Below are 17697 nucleotides of genomic sequence, written 5' to 3' on the forward strand. Positions count from 1 at the left end.
GATCTACTCTACTCCCTCACGTGACTGAACCGTCCAACAAAGCAAGACACACGTCAGCCGGCCACGTAGGACACCATGTAACATGATCTTGGGAGAAGGAAAATCTCTTTAATGATGGAAAATTATTCCCTCCCAGTTTGTCCTAAATAATCGGCAAAACCTTGGGTTATTCTACCAGACACTGAGTAGAAGAAAAGAACAAATTGGATTTCAATATTTCGGCTGAAATTACGCGTATAAACTACAAGACTCCCGAGAGCCGATAGAGGGTTGATTTAAAGGAGGGTCAAAAATAAATAAATAAAGAGAGAGAGAGAGAGAGAGAGAGAGAGAGAGAGACGAAGCCGTTGAGAAAGGCATGTGCAGGTGGGGCCCATGAGGCTTAGCGGTTGGTAACCCAACTGCAACATTTGCATGTGCACCTGATACGTGTAATTACTTCAAATCCGCAACCTGGCTTTGGACGGTCCAAACGTGAGGGCCGCTATTTTGTTTTTATACAAAGGAAGCCTACAAAAGGCAGGCCCACACCTCCCCTTCCAAATTTCAGATTCAGACTTCAAAGTGTGGGCTTCTCTTTATATAAATAGAGGCCCCTCCTCTTTGTGTACCAAACAACCAAAAACCAACAACTCACTTCAGCCATACAACAGAACAACAAGAACCCCCCTCCCCCCATCCTCTTCCTCCCCTCTCTTCATCTCTTATCTTTCCCCTGTTTTGAGTTGAGCTCTTCTGCATTTCTTTCTCTCCCTCTCCCAAGAGTCTCTAGGACCTTGAAATGGCCCTTCAAATTCAATCGTATCCTGTTCTTCCTCTTCTCTTCTCTCTCTTTAGCCTATGCTTACGAGGAACCTTCGGGGACTACGGGGGCTGGGTAGCAGGTCACGCCACCTTCTACGGTGGTGGTGACGCTTCTGGCACAATGGGTAAGTTGAAGCCGGATCGCTTCATAACCAGACCGATCCTCTGTTTTATGTTGCGATTTCTCACGGGATGTAATGTTTGCAGGGGGAGCGTGCGGGTACGGTAACTTGTACAGCCAGGGGTATGGAACTAACACTGCAGCACTAAGCACTGCTCTGTTCAACAATGGGTTGAGTTGTGGGGCGTGCTATGAGATGAGATGCAACGACGACCCAAAATGGTGCCTCCCTGGAACCATAACTGTTACTGCAACAAACTTTTGCCCTCCCAACTTTGCTTTGTCTAATGACAATGGGGGATGGTGCAATCCTCCTCTCCAGCACTTCGACTTGGCGGAGCCTGCTTTCTTGCAAATTGCACAATACAGAGCCGGAATCGTCCCGGTGGCCTTCAGAAGGTTAAAATATGCATATTTTATGTTTATACCAGCTAGAGCAACCCTGTTATATGTACTATCTGCTAACGCTGTATTCCCCATTTTGGGTGCAGGGTTCCTTGTGTGAAGAAAGGCGGAATAAGGTTCACCATCAACGGCCACTCTTACTTCAACTTGGTGTTGATCACCAACGTCGCAGGTGCAGGGGATGTACATTCCGTTTCGATCAAAGGTTCCAAGACAGGATGGCAATCCATGTCAAGGAACTGGGGCCAAAATTGGCAGAGTAACTCTTACCTCAATGGCCAGAGCCTCTCTTTCCAAGTCACCACCAGCGATGGTAGGACCGTCACTAGCTACAACGTCGCACCCGCTGGCTGGCAATTCGGACAAACGTTCCAAGGAGGCCAATTCTAGGCCCTAGCTTGTCTTATTGCAAACAAGCTAGTGTGGTTTAAAGGAACTCTCTGTGTATCTATTCTATGCTACTTTCTTTCTTCTTTCTTTTTATTTAGTTGGTATATATATATATATATATAAGAGGCAGGGTAGGTGAGACCGTGAGAGAGTGAGAGAAGCTCTCAGCTCTGCCCTCTTTGGTAGATGCGGCCATCTGATGCTGAGGTTGCTGATTAGCACCCGCTAGGCTTGGCCTTCTATTCTATATATATTACATATTATGAGAGAAATTGTTGTGAGAGATTGTAGTTAGTTCACTTGGTGACTTTGTTGCTAGGTTTTGCTGAAATCAAGGCCGTGAGTATTTGAGAAATAGAATAGGAGGAAAACAGAGCATTCTAGGAATGGTAGACTATAGTTTCCACTTGATTGAAAATCAGGTGTGGATGCTGAAAATAAAATAATGTACTTTATTCGGCCGGTTGTATGTTGCGGCATGTTTGCCATGCCCACTTCCTTTTGACGGTATATTATATATAAAAATTCTTGACTTGATTAATGAGATGCGAGCTTCTGTTTCCAGATGCATCACCCCCATTCACCGACTGGCATGACGTAACCTGTATTTATTTTTGAAATTAAATCTAGGCGTGACTGTGGTTTTTTAAGGGTTGGAAATTGGAATATACAACCATGCAACGGTCGGTTTACATACACTAGTCTACAATCCTTATCCTTTGATTATTATGTTTTGTGCAATTTTCTTGAACTATCCCTGATGTTTAGCTAATTGAATTTACTGTTTAACTATTGTCTGTCATGCACAACCTAATTAATATCATCGTTAAGTGTTAATACAAAAAATGAAATGTCAAATTTATAAAGCATATCACTGCTCTATCTCTATCTCTGTCTGCTTTCCACCTCCATTTCCCTTTCCCTTCCCTACAATTCTCATTCATTCCTCCCATTCTATCTATCACTCTTTCTCATCCTCTTCCTTTACATTCTTCTTTCTCCCTTCGTTTACCCATCGTTCATCATTTTCTCAATGACAACAGACAAGCAACAGTGGCAGCGGTACTTTCTCAACGTTCTCACCCACCTCTGGTGTACATCTCGCCAATTTTTCGACCCCTATTACCTCGACCATCATTCTTATCCTTCGCTTTATCATTTTCGGACTTCCACAACCATCCATCGATCTCCTGCTCGTTGTTCTTTTGCCGGCATTGCAAATGTAACTGAATAGCTATCGTTTGTGATTTGATCCATTCAGGAGCAAAGAAACCAACGGGGGGATCCCTCTGCAAGCACCAACTGAAACCTTGTTGTCTTCGATTAATGAGAGGCTGAGTAAAGCAGATACTGCGTTCTGCTTTGGTACATCTATACCAGTTTTCAAAACCTAAACCAGAGGCTTTATGTCTCTAACATTCTGTTCCATACACTGTCCGCACATAGTTGGAGAAGCGTCGGTATTGCGAACTCTTTTCCTTTCACCGGCCCATCTTCGATCACTTCAAACAAAGCTGCAATTCCTCCTTCTTCGACTATGGTGGTTTTACCCTCTGGAATTGTAGCCGCACAACCACTGGAAAATCACTAAATCACAACTAATTATTAGTTGGCGAGCCTCATCTAAGTCTAGCCATGATTCACCTCCTCTCTCTCTCTCTCTCTCTCTCTCTCTGTGGCTCAGCTCCAGGGAGATTCTTAGCAGGAATTGATTGAACCTGAGCTAAGTATGCTGCTTTTGGAGATTCGAAAAGCCTAGATTACTCCATTACCAAGTATTGCCAATGGAGCTTGAGCTTGAGCCATCCATTTTCAATTTTTTTAAATTTATTATCTATCGCATTATTAGATCCTTCTTGTGCCATAGTTTATTTTCTGTTCCTCGCTTGTTGTTGATTCTGTAAGTGGTCTCTATTGAATCAAGTGGAAGATCTATAGGTTCTTATGGTTCTCTTGTAGGGTATGCATTGAATGGGGTTTGTTTGTGGCATCCAGAGCGTGGTTTCTTGTTGGACATTTTCTTTTGTCCTGCCTGACTTGTAGCTAAGCTGCTCAGAACCACCATCGCCTTCTCCGTCAAACTTTTCCCCTACCCTGAAATTAAGTCTACTAACGGTTACACGGCTCTTGCATTAACGTCCCTCTCTTTGTTCTGTTTCATAGAACAGAGCTTGTAGAGCGTTATGAGCGCGTCTTTCTTCCCTCGATTTGATCCATTCAGGAGCAAAGAAACCAAGGTGAGATCACTCAGCAAGCACCTATTGAAACCTCTGTCTTCGATTAATGAGAGGCTGAATAGACCACATGCAGCATTCTGCTTTGACACCTCCATACCAGGTTTTCAAAACACAAACCAAAGGCTTTTTGGCTCCGGCATTCCGGCATTTGTGATGGGGGACTTATTCCCTTTGTAGAGAGAGAGAGAGAGATTTAACAAAGTAGTTACCGGTGCTCTTGTTGGAGGTGGTGACGAGGCTTTTGTTGAATTTTCAGGAGGGCATTAAACAGGTCCCAAGAAGGGTATTTTAAGAAATTTAAAAAATATCAGTCACACGTGAACGAAGTTAACGACAAAAAAAAGTTTTAGACAATTATCAGAAAATTAAAAGGTACTTAAACAATATGTGAACAGTAAAAGTATAGTTAGTCAATTACTGAGGGAAATTTAAGAAATTTGTCTTAAAGGAGCAAAATACCTCATACCTCACCTTTAGAAAGCGCGTGATGGGATCCCCAGCAAAATCCCTCACTACACTAGATGGTGGGAATGAACTGGATTATTATATTAAGATTTGAAAGGGCAAATTAGAGCTTGGAAGCTTCCTTTCTTTAAATCGGGACCCAACCAAGATCTCCTCCCACATGGAATCCACTTTATGGGCCGGGTTGGGTTGGGCTTTTACTCTTCATTAATAAAATTTTGTTAGGCTCGAGCCCGAGTCAGACTCGACCAACGGGCCTATAACTTGGACCCAAGCCCAACCCTGATAAAAAGCCCGAAGCCTGAGCTCGAGCCTGAAGTCCGATTGTGTTCGTCGATGATTGTGTTTGTTGGAATTGAGTTCGCGGTGACTATGGTCTGTGAGCTACGATCTGCAATTTTAAGTTTAACAATGATCAGTTCGCGTCTGAGAGAGAGAGAGAGAGAACTCGTCGCCTCGCCGTCGCCGGTGTTTGAGATTTGAAAGAGAAGTAAAATTTGAGAAGAGGAACGAGAGAGCCAGAGAGAGAAAGATAGATAGATAGAGAGAGAAAGAGAGAAGGAGAGGAGTGATGACTCACCGCCGGAGTTGTTGCATCGGTGAACATTCGCCGCCTTGCCAGTTGTGTGGATGCCTAAGAGTGTGAGGATGAGAACTGTGGAGGATGTGGAGAAGAATGGTTTGGCTAGGTAAAAGAAAGGAAAGAGGCAAAGAGGTGAAAAAAAGAGGGGATCTTCAACTAAGGTTTTTAGGTTTAGTTATAGGTTGGGTCGGGCTATTTTGGAAAATCTCGAGCCCGACTTGAATTTATTGCAGGCCGGGATTTTTGGGGTTAAGCCCGCGGGCCCATATGTGTGTTCAAGCCTGTCCGGGGGCCAAGCCGGGCCATGAACAGGTCTACTTACAACTAGCCACTTTGGCTTCATGACTTCAACTTGTGGGGGTGATGGGACTTGGGTTATGTTTGGGAACACTTAAAAATAAGTGTTTATTCGAAATAACTGTTTAATTAGGCTATTAAGCACATATTGGTAATTGGGAAATAAGCCCAAAATAAGTGCTTATTTTAAAGATAAGGGTTTATTTTTTAAGTCTAAATTTCCAGCTTTTTTTAAGTGCTTATACAATAAGCATTTATTCAATTTTTTCTTCCAAAATTATCCCACCAGTTATAAAACTATCCCTAGTTGAATTTTATAAAAGTACTTTTATGAATGAACTTTTATGAAAGCACTTTTATAAACGTACTTTTACAAAAGCACTTTTACATAAGTACTTTTATGAAAGCACTTTAAAGAAAGTACTTTTATGGAAGAACTTTTATAAAAGCATTTTTATAAAAAAAAATACTTTTATGGAAGAACTTTTATAAAAGCATTTTTATAAAAAAATACTTTTATGAAAGCACTTTTATAAAAACATTTTATAAAAGCATTTTATAAAAGTACTTTTATGAAAGTATTTTTACAAAAACACTTTTATGAAAATACTTTTACAAAAGCATTTTTACAAAAGTACTTTTATGAAAGTATTTTTATGAAAGTACTTTTATGAACTTTTATAAAAGTGCTTTTATAAAAGTACTTTCGCAAAAGTGCTTTCGTAAGGGTACTTTCTTAAAAATACTGTTGCAAAAATGCTTTTGTAAAAGTGTTTTCATAAACTTTTATAAAAGTACTTTCATAAATGTGCTTTGATAAAAGTGTTTTTATAAAAGTAATTTAATAAAAAGTGCTTTCAAAGGATATATTTTGAAGACTTGAAAGAAAATAAAGGACAAAACAGTCACAAATACTTATTTAAGTGTTTATTAGAGAAAAAGACTAACAAAGTATGATGATCAATCAAAGTACTCCTATGAACTGTGATTAATACCATCTGATTGATCACTTATTTTATGATACTAATTGATTGACTTTAAATTTTCAGATATCATATTTTTCGGTATCGTAGTCGAACCCTTATTATAATGCCCTCTTTCTCTCCCTAAAGTTTAAAGTATCCATACATCCAATATGAATGAACAGTTATATTCAGGGAGTCGATTTTAGGCTTGCCTATCTTCTGAAAGTGTTCAAATTCCAAAACAACCCTTATTTTGGATTTTAAAAAGCTATTTATACAATAATACAGGGCATATTATATCGAAATTTTAAACTTGCTCTCTCCTCGTGTGTGAATTAGATAGATACTTCATTATAATGAATACTGACGTTTTAAAATTACAAGTGTTGCATGCGTTTAATGGAGAAAACTACCTTTACTTTTGTGGTCGAATAACAATTATTTGTTTGGGGATGTACTTGAGTAGCGGCCCTCACGTGGTCGAATAACAATTATCGGGTCAAATCTGTTGCCCTTTTTTTTTTTCTCAAGAGGAACTTAGATTAGTGAACGTTGAACTTTACAGTATTATTTTGAGAAGCGCCACAATCTGTTGTTGAAGTTTGTGAATATTGTTCTATGAGTTAGGATGTAATTGATATTGAGGTTTGGACCATTCGTTGTAACAGAGTGGAACATTGGGTATGCTGATGAATGTTTTAAACCACAACTTTGACGTTCCGCATTATCCATTTACTTTTTTTTTTTTGAAGGCATTATCAGATGTTCTATACGTTTATGCAATTTATCAATGTTTTATACATTTTTTTTATCAGATAAATGTTTTGAGGAGAGTTGCATGGGTGATGGATGAGAAGGTCAAAACGAATACATGGAGGTTGGTAGAGTTGATTTGACGAGCGGTTTTGAAATTGGGAGAGCAATGCTGGGAGACAGCGCTTTGACACTCTAACTTATTATTATTATTATTATTAATCCTTAAAAATAATTAATAATAAACCTGTTCATTATTTTTATGGATTAATAATTTAATCCTTAAAAATAATTAATGGCTTTAGATGAACACTTCTATTAATGGGCACTACTAATAAACCTGTTCATGGACTTGCTCAGCCCTGGCACATTTTTTATTGGGCCGAAGCATATTTTGAGATTCGCGGTCTCAACTCTCAAGCTGTTAGTATTAAGTCTAATTTAAGCCACTTTAAATAAATCTGGGTGGAAATATTATATATATATATATATATTAATAGTAGGTATTAAATAATAATTTATATTAATATTTTTTTAATTTACTAAGCTACCAGCTACCCGGCCCTCACCTTTTAAATTTTTTTTATATTCCCATATCTCATATACGGATCCCTTTACTATTTGCAGCACGGCACCATCCCAGAGGCGGCAACAATACCTCAATCCTCACTTACAATCAAGAAAAAACTAAAAAAATGTGTGATTGGACAATAACAGGTTATAAAATATAAAATTAAAAAATATAATTAAGATATTGTGAAATATCCATGGGTTCAGAGCTTTCTATTCAAACTAGATTCGGGCTCAAAAATAAATCTGATAATCGATTCGGGTTGTGGCTTGGATCTGAACATTTTTGTTATCGGTGGTAAAGCCCAGTCTGAATCTAGCCCGTGAACAGGTATAGTCGTTAACGTTTATGAGTGTAATTCGGATGGGTTGGGTTGGGTTAAAAGGTCAATGCAGGCCCAATCCTAAAGGTACAAACCTCTGGTCCAGCCAACTTTATCGATCTTTGTATAGTCATCTTTTATTGAAATAATTGGTGTATATATTTTTGTATAGTCATTTTTTATTAGGCTTTATAGCCCAATTTAAGAGTAAAATTGATTGAAAATATGCATAAATTTTATTTACAAATGTATATATACATTTCTATATAATTAATATATATATATGTGTAACTTTTCTGACGGGCTCAGATTGGATCAGGCCAGGTTTAGGTTGGGGCGGGCTTGAATTACCCAAGATCTCAATCTAAGCCCAATCCAAATTTAGGTCAGGCCCAAATTTTCTGGCCTATGCCTAACCCACAATCCTAAAACTCAGGTCCAATACATGCAAAAACTTGGGTTGGAGGCACATAGTTGCACCCCTACAACGGTGTTCTAGATTAAAGGGCTACACAACGGGATAGCCCATCCCCCAACCTAGGTGCAGGCAGGACGGTACAAAGTTGCACCCCTACTAACGGTATTTTAGATTAAAGGGCTGCACAACGGGATAGCCCACCCCCCAACCTTGGTGCAGGCAGGACTCGACCCCAAGTCTCCGGCACAGGCAGCATGACACCTAGGGGTGATCATTTCAGCCCAGTCCAGCCCGGCCTGGAAATTCCAGGTTTGGGCCTGGGTTTTGTGTTCAGGTCCAGCTTGGGCCCGGGCCCAACTCAGTCCTGTAAATTTTAGGGCTAGGCTTGGGTTTAATACTTCAAGCCCAACCCGCATATATTTAAAATTATGCATTTTGTATATAATGTATACATATGTATATATGCTATTTTGCATTATATTATATATTTTATATGTAAATATTATACCATGATATGTATAATTTATTTTATATGTAATATTTTATATTATATAATGTATAAAATAAGTTTATATGTATGTTATGTCATTTAATGTAAAATATTATAGATATATAATATTTTATATATGAAAGATATTGGCTCAAAATCAGGCCCGACAGACCCGAAACCCCAGGCCGGGCCTGGGCCTAAGCTATAACCCTTATTATAAATGCAAAGCCCGGCCCAACCCCTAATGAGACATTACCAACCAACTAGTCTCCGAGACAACCAGCACTAGACGTTTCCAACCAGCTGGTTGGCACCTTGCGAGGTTTCTAGCTTTTGAAAAGTGAGGGTATCACTAATATGCATGTACGTTGAAATCATGAAGAGAAATGTGTGGAATGGTAACGGCTGGTGAATAGACGATAAGTTGATGACTTGACCAGGTAAAACTTAAAAGCCGTTGGATTGTGACTTATGAGCATAGTTCATGAAAAGTCACAAGAGCCAAAAATAACTGGAAAAATTCTTTAAAAGTAACTTAAACTTTGGGGGTTGTGTTAAATAAGTATCCAAATTTTAAAATGTGTCTCAATAGTGTTTTGAACTTTCAAATTGTGTTTAATAGGTCCTTATTGTTAGTTGACTATTAGTCAACACTATCACATGACATCAGGTACGGATTAAATAATTTTAAAATGACAAAACTATATTTTATAATATTTTTTTCTGACCATTTTACTCATTTTATCTAAGTGTTAAAAGAATAAAGGGTTATGAAACCAGACAAGTGATCATCCTATTACAATTGATCGTTGAATGAGGAAGGTAGAACAAGGGAGTGGGATCTTCAATAATTGATCGGTGTCTGATTTTCATAACTCTTCTGCCCCTTTCCTTCTTCTAATACTCAAACAAAATGGGTAAAATAATTAGAAAAATATCATAAAATATAATTTTGCTATTTTGAAATTATTTAATACGCACATGATGCCACATGATGTATCGATTAATGGTCAACTAATAGGTAGGGGTGAGCATTCAATTTATTTGGTTAAAAACCGAACCAAATAAATCGAATTTATAAAATATAAAATCGAATCGAAACTAAATTTTTTTATTCAGTTTTCTGTTAAAACCAAATTTTATTAATATTATACTAATACATATTATATATTATATATATTAATATAATTATGTATATTATAATATATGCATATTATATATATTAATATTATATATAATATATATCATATACATATTATAAAATGTTTGTGTTTTACATATTAATAATACATATTATATTATGTATATAATAAATTTCAATTAATTCGGTTTTTTTAGTTAACCAAATTTCTAATCATGAAAACTAAAACTGAAATTTTTAAAACCAAATTAATCGAATCGAATAAACCGAAATCAAAAAAATTGGTTTGGTTTTTTTGATTTTAACCGAACAATACTCATTACTCATTCATATTAATAGGGACCTATTAGATGCAATTTGAAAATTAAGGGTACTACAGAGACACTTTTGAAGTTTGGAGATGGGCTTGATACATCCCAAAAGTGAGGGTATTGTTAAGGAATTTTTCCAAAATAAATAGATTGGAAAAAAGAAGAAGGGTAAATTACAAAGACCCCCTGTACTTTGCTTTGCGACAAAGACCCCCTGTGATATGACCATGAGACAAAGATTCCCTTCCGTTTCCGTTTGAAATCCGTCATTGGAATATTTTTTAATAACGATTGAGAGAAATATGTAGAAGGGATTTACCATAACTGCTGTTCGTGTACCGTGAAGTTAGAAAAGATGAATGGTGTTTTTCTCAGGGGGGCTTTGTCTCACGGTAATAGTTTATGAGGGTCTTTATCGCAAAACAGAATAGAGGGTCTTTGTCACAACCCCATAATATAAGGGGGTATTTGTAATTTACCAAAAGAAAAAACTGGTTAACAGACTAACGACTAGATCCCACTAAACTTTAAGTATACAGTAAGTACCCAATCACAAGCTATGGCTACGGGGCTTGCAAGTTTTGTGTGTAAAAGAGGAGCTCCATGCATCATCGGACGATTCGGAACTATCGCAGACTTGAGCCCTAAAAGAAGTCTGAAAACCCTAGGCCAAACCTCGTTAATTTTCTCTAGAATGGACGAAAGCTTTCCTATCCAACAGAATTCCAGTTCCTCTGATGGCGGAGTGTCCATTGCTAGGGCTTCGATAACGTCCAACGGAGGAGATGATCGCATGGTTCACTTCGCACTGTCTCGGTTGAGTGCTCTCAAGATCCAGAAAGGAGATATCACTCGGTGGTTCGTCGATGGTACTTCCGACGCGATTGTGAGCAACTATTTTCTTTTGACTGACCAACTTTTATTTGCCTTTGTTCATATGTTGTATTTTCAGTCCTACCAGTCGTTGTCCTTATCTTCTGTTTCTCAGAACTAGGATAGGATGTACTTGAGGTCAAGAGTTTGTTTCCGACTTCTGTTCTAGGTTATGCGTTGCCTATTTCAGTAGGGAAAAGGTAAAATATAAATCCAATGGGCTTCAGGTCCCCTACTTTGGCCGTAGTGCAGTGCACTTGCATTTTCTTCAACCCCTCCCTAACCTATAATAATTAACTATTATATACTATTTGTCAGGGTCTGCATCCTGCCTTAGTATGGAGTTTTACGGACCTCTTGAGGATGTCTAAATGAATCCTGGACGTGGTTGAATTTGACATCCTGAGTCTGAGGTCTCATTGCTCTGCTCCCATAATTGTTTTGCGTTACCGTATTTTTAGAGGCCAGTCCATGCCTTGGATCAAGAACGAACTGAAGGTTTTACCTCTTGGATGAACCTAACCGTATGGTTGAAATAGAAAATAACATTGGCGACAGCTAAAAATCAAGTGCGGTGAATATTCATGATTTTTTATCTTTAAGTGAAACATAATTCAGGAAGTGAGCGCACAATATTTCCAGTTTTTAGTTATGACTGTCATGCGTATGTGTTTCTATTCGAAATTACCATTTTTTTTTATCAATTTGTTGTTCCCCGGGCATAACCAGAAAATGCTTCTCCTGGTGAGGCTAAAATAACTGCATAACTTGCCACCTCCATGACTTGTATTTATATCAGATGAAATAAATGAATGATTGAACGGCTGTTTTATAAAAAAACCTTAGTATAGTTTGAATGGATTATGGATGAAAATTATTACCAGTATATGGACGACATGGTTACCCAACGTCTGGGATTCATCAATGCAGTGGTGTTCTTACATCCCAAAGGTCTAGTATGAAGGACATTTTCCTTTGTTGTATTATTTTCAGTTATTTTATTTGTTCTGTTGGTAAGTGTGTGACAAAAAGCTGCGATGAGAACACATTTTATATTACTTGTTCAAAGATTTTGTGCAACTATTCCTTTCATATGCCTTCTGATAAGATTTTATTTTTATAGGACTTCTATTAAGATTATATCGATCAAGTTTGCATTGTCAGTTTTGGATTTTTGAGGTTCACCATGCTCGAAACCTCATATTTGTTTGATAATAGCTGATATTTGCAGTATTCACATTGAATTGCTGGTGTGAAAATCATGCCAACAATTCTAATTACTGAGACCTAAGATCTCTATAATCTTACAATTTGCCTAGCTAAAACTGAATCTGATCCTTGCAATCGTCCATCACTGAAGATGGAATCTGCAGTGAAGATTGTGTTATAGCTTCATTTGATGAATTTAAATTTCTCCTTCTTGAACAGAACAAGCTGTGGTTTCACGATGATCCTCTTTTTACAGGTAAATGCAGCCAATGAGCGAATGCTTGGGGGTGGTGGAGTAGATGGAGGTAAGTATTCATGCATTTTATTTTTTTTACTAAAATTTTTGTCACATGTACCTGCCATCATGTCGAAAATTTTTTATGTTAGCCATACATAGAGCTGCTGGGCCTGAACTGCGAGCAGCATGCTACAATGTCCCGGAGGTCCGACCTGGAGTTCGTTGTCCTACAGGAGAAGCAAGGATTACCCCGTAGGCATTAATCTTATTGATGTCTGATATATAGTTAACATCCTCCAATTTTACACAATATAATTATCATTCTTGAGTTGTAACAGTGTTGAAAATATACAGAGCTTTTAAACTGCCTATTTCTCATGTAATTCACACTGTTGGACCCATCTATGATGTGGATGATCACCCAGAAGTTTCTCTAAGAAGTGCCTACAGGTACACCACCACTGCTGCTATCATCATCATTTTTATTGCAATTACTAGAATCATAATGGTTTTTGTACCTTTGGTAACAGGAGTTGCTTAAGGCTCGCCAAAGAGAACAACATCCAGTATATTGCTTTTCCTGCCATATCCTGTGGTGTTTATGGGTATGCTTTTGTGACAAGGAAGTGATCATGGTTTTGTTGAGATCAATCATAAGCTAACTTACTTTAAGAACTTACATGGATGAAAAAGCTTAAAGTCTGATTTTGGCATTGCCCAAGTCGGATTACTTGAGTGAATCTCATACAAGTCATTCAATTAGTTATGTATAAAGAAGTAATTGGTATCTTTAAATAAAATAAGTGCACTGTAGCAATGCTTGTCTTGAACTTGAACTAACTGAAATGACACATTCATATTGACTGGGTCTGGTGTAGCTTGTGGCCTTGTGATAATAGATGCATATCCATTTGAAACTTATTATACTCATTTCCATTTTATACCATGCTTACTCAGTTATCCTTATGAAGAAGCTGCTACAATAGCTATATCTACAGTTAAGGAATTTGCGGATGATTTCAAGGAGGTATTATCACCTTTTTGCTTATGTTTCATTTTATAGAAGACTACATTGATGGTTGATTTTAGAAATTACATGTGAGTAGGTTAGTCTTGTATTATATGGAGGATAAAGATTGTTCATTTATTACAATAACAGATACATTGTTGAGGCATTATCGAAGGCATTTACACTAAAATCTTTGTCCTACAGGTGCATTTTGTTCTGTTCTCAGATGATATATATAACGTTTGGCTGGACAAGGCAAACCAATTGCTCTAAATTCGGTATGTGTGATAAGTCCTAGCAATTCCCCATATCAATGATTCTGTTTGTTAGTCAATAGATGGATTCAAACTTCTAGAGAATACCCTAAGTTTGATTCAGTCTTATAATGGTTATTACATATTGTCGGTGTTAAGTATCATGAACCATAGAAAAGAACTAATCAATATAACATTGAGGATGCCTTAACAGAATTTTACGCAAAATAAATGCTACGTTTGTTGCATGGATTGGAAAATGAAATATTTCATGTTCCACGGGCAAGTTGTTTCATAAAATTGTTGAGATTGAATAAAGGATATTAAGAAGAAGAAGGATGGCTCTCAATGTCTAAGATTTAAAGGAGGGGCTTTTGCATACATGTTACAATCCTTATCTCCTACCCACACCTATCCACTGGTCTTAGCTGCTGCTGCTTCTTCTTTGGCTTGTGGGACTACACAAGAGGTGTAGTCCGTTCCCCATATAAAATACCCCCCAAACCCTGGTGGCAATGGGATTTTATCCCAAGTCTCCAATACAATTAGCCAGAGAGTGCACCAATTGAACCACCTTCACTTGATCGTGTCGGCATGCGGGCTGCGGGCAGCACAGCCCCATTTACACCTTTACTTAAAACTGTATATAAAAATTACAAATAGGAGGATTTGAACCCTACTTGATAGCATGTAACCAGCACAAATCTACCATTAGGCTATTCTATATTTGCTTTGTCATAAATATACACATTTTTATTCTTAGTAATTTATTTTATTCTCAAGGGATTTTTTGGCAATAAATCCTAAAATTGATTATTTAAAATTTATATACTAATAAATATTAACAAATTATATTGATTTATGAAAATTAAGATATATAAATATAAATTTTAGTTCTTGCATTATTCTTTAATGGCTACCAATTGTCCCAGTATCTCACAATTTATATAAACTCTTGAAGAGTAGTTTTTTACATTTAAATAACTCTTTTATAATTATATAAAATTTATATATATTGTTATTAGAGTATCTTTTTTAAGATTTATTTGAATTTACTAGTGTATCCATGCATATCTTCATTTTTTTTTATATATCCATGCATTTCTAAAATATATCTCGATGCATATTTTAAAATGCTTTTACTGATATGTCTTTCGTTTTCAATACTTTGAGCCTTGCAGAAGCCAATGCGTATCCTTTTTGGTTTGGGGAGCATGACAAGGCAGCCGATATGGATCAATGACTGATGGTATCAAAATACGATTTTACAATAAACATGTCTTTAAATTTGTGCTTATTAATTCATGACAATGGTTTTCTTTATGTGCAAGCAATTTATATAAATTATTTTTAGTAGATTAAATTTTTATAAGCTTAAAACTTATAATGTGTTAATGTATATTTTGCATGCAAATCTAATGCTAAAGATAAACATTTTTGTCTCTGCATATTTGCTGATGTTTATTTGAAAAGCCAAGAATCGATTTGTCTTCAATGGTATTAAGGTTCAAAGTATCGACATGTATTGGTTAATATGTATCGTATCGGGAGCACCCCTATACGCCCCTACAGAGGGTGTATTGGGGTTTTGACTGGTTTAGGGGTAGTCTTAAACTGGCCCCCCTAAACCGGTTTTGAAAAAAAATAAACAAAAACGGACCAATACTGCCCAATTTGCCCCTACCGGCGTATCGGGCATATTGATATTTAGAACTTTGGGTATTGTGCCTGATTTTTTATTTACTCGGACAAGTGATGAAGGAAGTGAGGAAAGTTTTCCTTTCTAAGCTTGCATTCAGACAGACAATTGTTTGGTAACAGGCCTTTATTTAAAACTAACTCTGATGGAAGTTTCTCAAGCCAAGGTTTCAGTGGTTTTGGTTTTTGATCAAGGATGAGAATGTTTCTTTTTTATTGGAAAAATGTTGACCTTATAAGGCAAAATCTGCAAAATATGTTGAAGTTATTGCTATTAAAAAAAGAGTTTAACTATGATATGGAAAAAATATGATATTCGAAAAACCTATGACCAATCAATTGGAATCATAAACTTGGTAGCGAATCAAGTGTAATTCAAAATTTATGGGTGGGTTTTGATTGGTCAAAAATTCTTTTCATACCATATTTTTTCTATATCATAGATTTTCCCTATTATGCTTTGGACCTTCGTATATCTAGGTTGTTTATTGAGTGCGACTTTAAGTGTGGTTAATGCTGTAAATTGCAAGTCCGGTTGTTCTCCTGCTGTTTGGCCATTGTTATTTGATCTTTACAAGATTTCAGGGTCGGAGTTCAGACTGGTTTATGTAAGCCTATCCTTTAATTATGCAGAGCATGCTCTTGCAGCTAAAGGTTGCTGGCGGTCCTTTGGTAGGTCGGGAGGAACAGTCTCCGTAGTTTTTTTTTCTGTTTTTTCTTTGCTCTTTGTTTTTTCAGTTTGTTTTGTTCCCTGCTGTTCATTGTTTTCCTTTAATATATACTCTGATTAAAAAAACCATCCCTTTGTATCAAATGTACTGCCCATCTCGAAAATTTATTACGAGAAATACACTTTTCAACCTTGAGTGCAGGCAGGACAACAAATTTATTTTCTTGACTCTTGAGGCTGGTGACGTATTAGATGATGAAAGAATCGTCTTTTAATTAAGGGATTATAGCTGATAAGGGTAATTTTTGGGCTCTAATATCAATAAAAGTAATACTTTTAATATAATATTTAAAATATGTTAATTTTTTAAAAAATATCATAAAGGCAAAAATGCCATTCGTCTTATTCCTCTTACAAATCATTTCAGTGTTTGCTGTTCACTGCTGTCTCCCGCAACGTCTCTACCTACTTCTGCCTCCACCCCAGCAGTGCGAATCTCTCTTTTTGTTGTGTGTGTCCATAGCTTTGTTCCTCTAATGGCTCTTGCCTCTTGTTTCTCCTTCACCTTGTTACATTGTCGGGTGCTATTTATTGAGTCTATATATTGTTAGGTTCTACTGGTTGGTTTGAAGAAACACCACAAGAATAAAAATCAGAGCTGCCTGTAACCTGTTCGTTGGCAGTTGGATTCGTGAAAATACATACCCGATATACCAGCCTTTCAACTGTCCCATCATTGACCCTGAAACCAACTGTTAAATGTACGATCGACCGGACACAATGTTTGTCTCCACCATCCCATTTTATTTTGATCATGCATGAGATAATTGAGACGATACCTCTTTAATTTCTAGGTTGTAGGTTCAATGCGCTTGATTTTCTGGTGAGGATGAGAGGGAAGACGGTGATGTGATGTTCGTGGGGGATTCGCTGGGGCGGAACCAATGGCAATCTCTGATTTGCATGATATCCACGGCGGTTCCACGGTTGCCGACCCAATTGGTGAAAGGAGATCTCCTGTCCACGTTCAAGTTTATGGTAAGTTAAAGGACTCTGCTGCTGCTCTAGACGCGAGACGTTCAATCTTTCTCCTATTTTGTTTGCATTAGGCATTAGCGAGACCTGGCGGAGCATCCAAACAAATCTTTAATTCAGCTCATATTTCTCGATGATAGGTATACGGAGTGTCTATCGTTCTACAGAGCTCTATATCTGGTGGACATAGATGCGGTGTAGGGGAGGAGAATTCTGAAGTTAGAGGACATTTCTGGTAATGCGTATGCCTGGAGGGGTGCCGGCATTTTGTCCTTTAATTCCAAACATTGAACTCACATGATGAATGGTTTGCAAGAAGATGAATAATATTTTTGCCCTTATTTGATTTTTTTAAAAAAATTAACCTATTTTAAAAATTATAATAAACATATTACTTTTGTTAATATTAAAGTTTAAAAGTTGCCCATATCAGCTATA

General features: G+C 37.1%; 2 protein-coding genes across 4 annotated transcripts; both read left to right on the forward strand.

The window, feature by feature from the left end:
- The first annotated feature begins 548 nt into the window (after positions 1-548).
- On the forward strand, positions 549-2261 carry LOC148868043 (expansin-A8-like). The gene is made up of 3 exons (XM_088973887.1): positions 549-929; positions 1012-1324; positions 1417-2261. The coding sequence occupies exons 1-3, from the start codon at positions 782-784 to the stop codon at positions 1718-1720; spliced, it is 765 nt and encodes a 254-aa protein (XP_088830013.1). The 5' UTR covers positions 549-781; the 3' UTR covers positions 1721-2261.
- Positions 2262-10771: 8510 nt separating this feature from the next.
- LOC148868044 (appr-1-p processing enzyme family protein) lies at positions 10772-17686 on the forward strand. 3 transcript variants are annotated; one of them, XR_016108239.1, is made up of 10 exons: positions 10808-11159; positions 12612-12660; positions 12743-12845; positions 12948-13043; positions 13124-13198; positions 13551-13620; positions 13807-13880; positions 15038-15105; positions 17079-17262; positions 17400-17686. XR_016108239.1 is itself a non-coding variant. In XM_088973888.1 (8 exons), exons 1-7 carry the CDS (start codon positions 10833-10835, stop codon positions 13873-13875), a joined length of 789 nt encoding a protein of 262 aa, XP_088830014.1. In that variant the 5' UTR covers positions 10772-10832; the 3' UTR covers positions 13876-13880; positions 15038-15304. The 3 variants fall into 3 exon arrangements, 1 of the variants encoding a protein (XP_088830014.1); XR_016108238.1 differs by lacking the exons at positions 17079-17262; positions 17400-17686 and adding an exon at positions 16188-16414; XM_088973888.1 differs by lacking the exons at positions 17079-17262; positions 17400-17686 and having other exon boundaries at positions 10772-11159; positions 15038-15304.
- Positions 17687-17697: the final 11 nt, after the last annotated feature.

This window comes from Nelumbo lutea, chromosome 2 (assembly GCF_056320005.1).
Source record: "Nelumbo lutea isolate HS-2025 chromosome 2, American lotus-T2T, whole genome shotgun sequence".
Lineage (NCBI taxonomy): Eukaryota > Viridiplantae > Streptophyta > Magnoliopsida > Proteales > Nelumbonaceae > Nelumbo > Nelumbo lutea.

Excerpts from the sequence above, each read along its gene's own strand:
- LOC148868043 (XM_088973887.1), top strand. The coding sequence starts at position 782 with ATGGCCCTTCAAATTCAATCGTATCCTGTTCTTCCTCTTCTCTTCTCT. Across the intron at positions 930-1,011 it reads TGACGCTTCTGGCACAATGG|GGGGAGCGTGCGGGTACGGT; the intron begins GTAAGTTGAAGC and ends TAATGTTTGCAG. Across the intron at positions 1,325-1,416 it reads GTCCCGGTGGCCTTCAGAAG|GGTTCCTTGTGTGAAGAAAG; the intron begins GTTAAAATATGC and ends TTTTGGGTGCAG.
- LOC148868044 (XM_088973888.1), top strand. The coding sequence starts at position 10,833 with ATGGCTACGGGGCTTGCAAGTTTTGTGTGTAAAAGAGGAGCTCCATGC. Across the intron at positions 12,661-12,742 it reads GGGTGGTGGAGTAGATGGAG|CCATACATAGAGCTGCTGGG; the intron begins GTAAGTATTCAT and ends TTTTTATGTTAG. Across the intron at positions 13,044-13,123 it reads TCTCTAAGAAGTGCCTACAG|GAGTTGCTTAAGGCTCGCCA; the intron begins GTACACCACCAC and ends CTTTGGTAACAG.